The sequence below is a fragment of the Bison bison genome, unplaced genomic scaffold (assembly GCF_000754665.1).
Source record: "Bison bison bison isolate TAMUID 2011002044 unplaced genomic scaffold, Bison_UMD1.0 scf7180017864468, whole genome shotgun sequence".
Classification (NCBI taxonomy): Eukaryota; Metazoa; Chordata; class Mammalia; order Artiodactyla; family Bovidae; genus Bison; species Bison bison.
The window spans coordinates 1,852,578-1,853,998 of record NW_011495029.1 but is presented as its reverse complement, the minus strand read 5'-3'; the positions used below and the strand labels follow the sequence as shown (position 1 = coordinate 1,853,998).

The window sequence follows — 1,421 nt, the reverse complement described above, 5'->3', positions numbered from 1 at the left end:
GGGTAGCTCCTCTCCGCCTTGCTTTAGTGCGCCGGTCACAGCCGCCCGCGCTTTAGTGCACCGGTCGCAGCCAACATGTTGGTTTTTCATGGTAAAGATCGAAGACCATACTTAGTAGAAAAAAATCTTTTCATAAGAATCTTTTCCCATTTACAGTTAACACAATTTGAAATACACTATAGCAAATTATTTTTGTTCATATAAACTTGCTGATTTTTCCAGGCTGAATTAACATGTACCTCCTTAAAATGTATCACTTTAAGGAGGTTTCCCTGTGGCTTCCCTTCATGTACACTCTTGCTATGTTCATGATACTCACCAAAGCTGTTGTGGAATTTACCATAATAGTTTGGTCTATGAGTTACAATAAGCAATGAAATTTTCTAGCAGTTTATGGTATAGGTGCTAAACAAGTGTAAACTAAACATTAGCCTCTGTTACTCAGTTTTGACTGTGAACTTGTAGATGATTTAATGGAACACAAGGCAAATGGCTGATTTATTTATTGGTTGTATTAAACTAAATCAAAAGACTGGAAATCAACCAAAAATATTTCAAAGGAAAAAGCCAATAAATAAATCTCTAATTAGATTATTTTAATGAAACCCCTACCTTTCATGGTACCACTCTCTGTCTGACTTTGTCCTCAATTTCTTTGTCTTCATCCCTATTTATTCTGTCCTATAAATTCCCTCCTTACTCTATTATTTATTTTCCTCTTTCTCATTTCTCTAGTTTGTCTTTTCTCCTTTCCCACCTCAGTTTTTCTCCCTTAGAAAATCATATACAACACACACAAATACAGACACACACACAGCCCAAAGAGTTTTGTTTATTTGATCTTTCCTTACCGGGATGAAGATGTAGGCTCAGTTGTTTGTCTTTGCACACGTGCATGTTTAATTAAATGTTCTTTTACAGCAGTTTGGACTTCGGCTGGGATATCAGGGGAAGTGTGGCTGATTTTTATTGCAGGCTCAATAACTTTTGGTGCTGGTTCTCCATTTTCTTTAATCTCTTTTTTCTCTTCAGTCTCAAAAACTTCAGTGGGAGCACTTGACATGCTCTGTGGTAGAGTACTGACATTGAAAGTCATGGGTTTGCTCTTCCAGAAAGGCCAGCATAACTTCCAGAAGACAAAAAGTGAAACAACCAACAAGGCCAGGCCACAAAAGCTGACAACAACTGCTAACAGGCTGACTGAAATATCTGGAAAAAAATTACAATGTAGGAGAAATATTAAGTCATTGATAATGTATATAGCAGAGCAGTAATTGTGGGATAATGTAATATTATGGTTATTATTAATAGTATGCCGATTTAGAGTTTCAATAATCTACTTTTAAGTAATTTCGTAAGGAGGAAATATTAATAATTATGTTTGTTCTCTGTTTGCATCTCATTCCTGCCCTGGAAATAGG

The 1,421-nt window shown here is 36.2% G+C and overlaps 1 protein-coding gene across 1 annotated transcript in view; it reads right to left on the bottom strand.

Moving 5' to 3' along the window:
• The window catches only part of SYT10 (synaptotagmin X), a 122,993-nt gene that overhangs the window by 80,664 nt on the left and 40,908 nt on the right, over positions 1-1,421 (bottom strand). Inside the window, exon 2 of the mRNA XM_010860569.1 lies at positions 852-1,209. Coding sequence (XP_010858871.1) covers positions 852-1,209 — 358 coding nt within the window. The remainder of the gene's footprint in view (positions 1-851; positions 1,210-1,421) is intronic.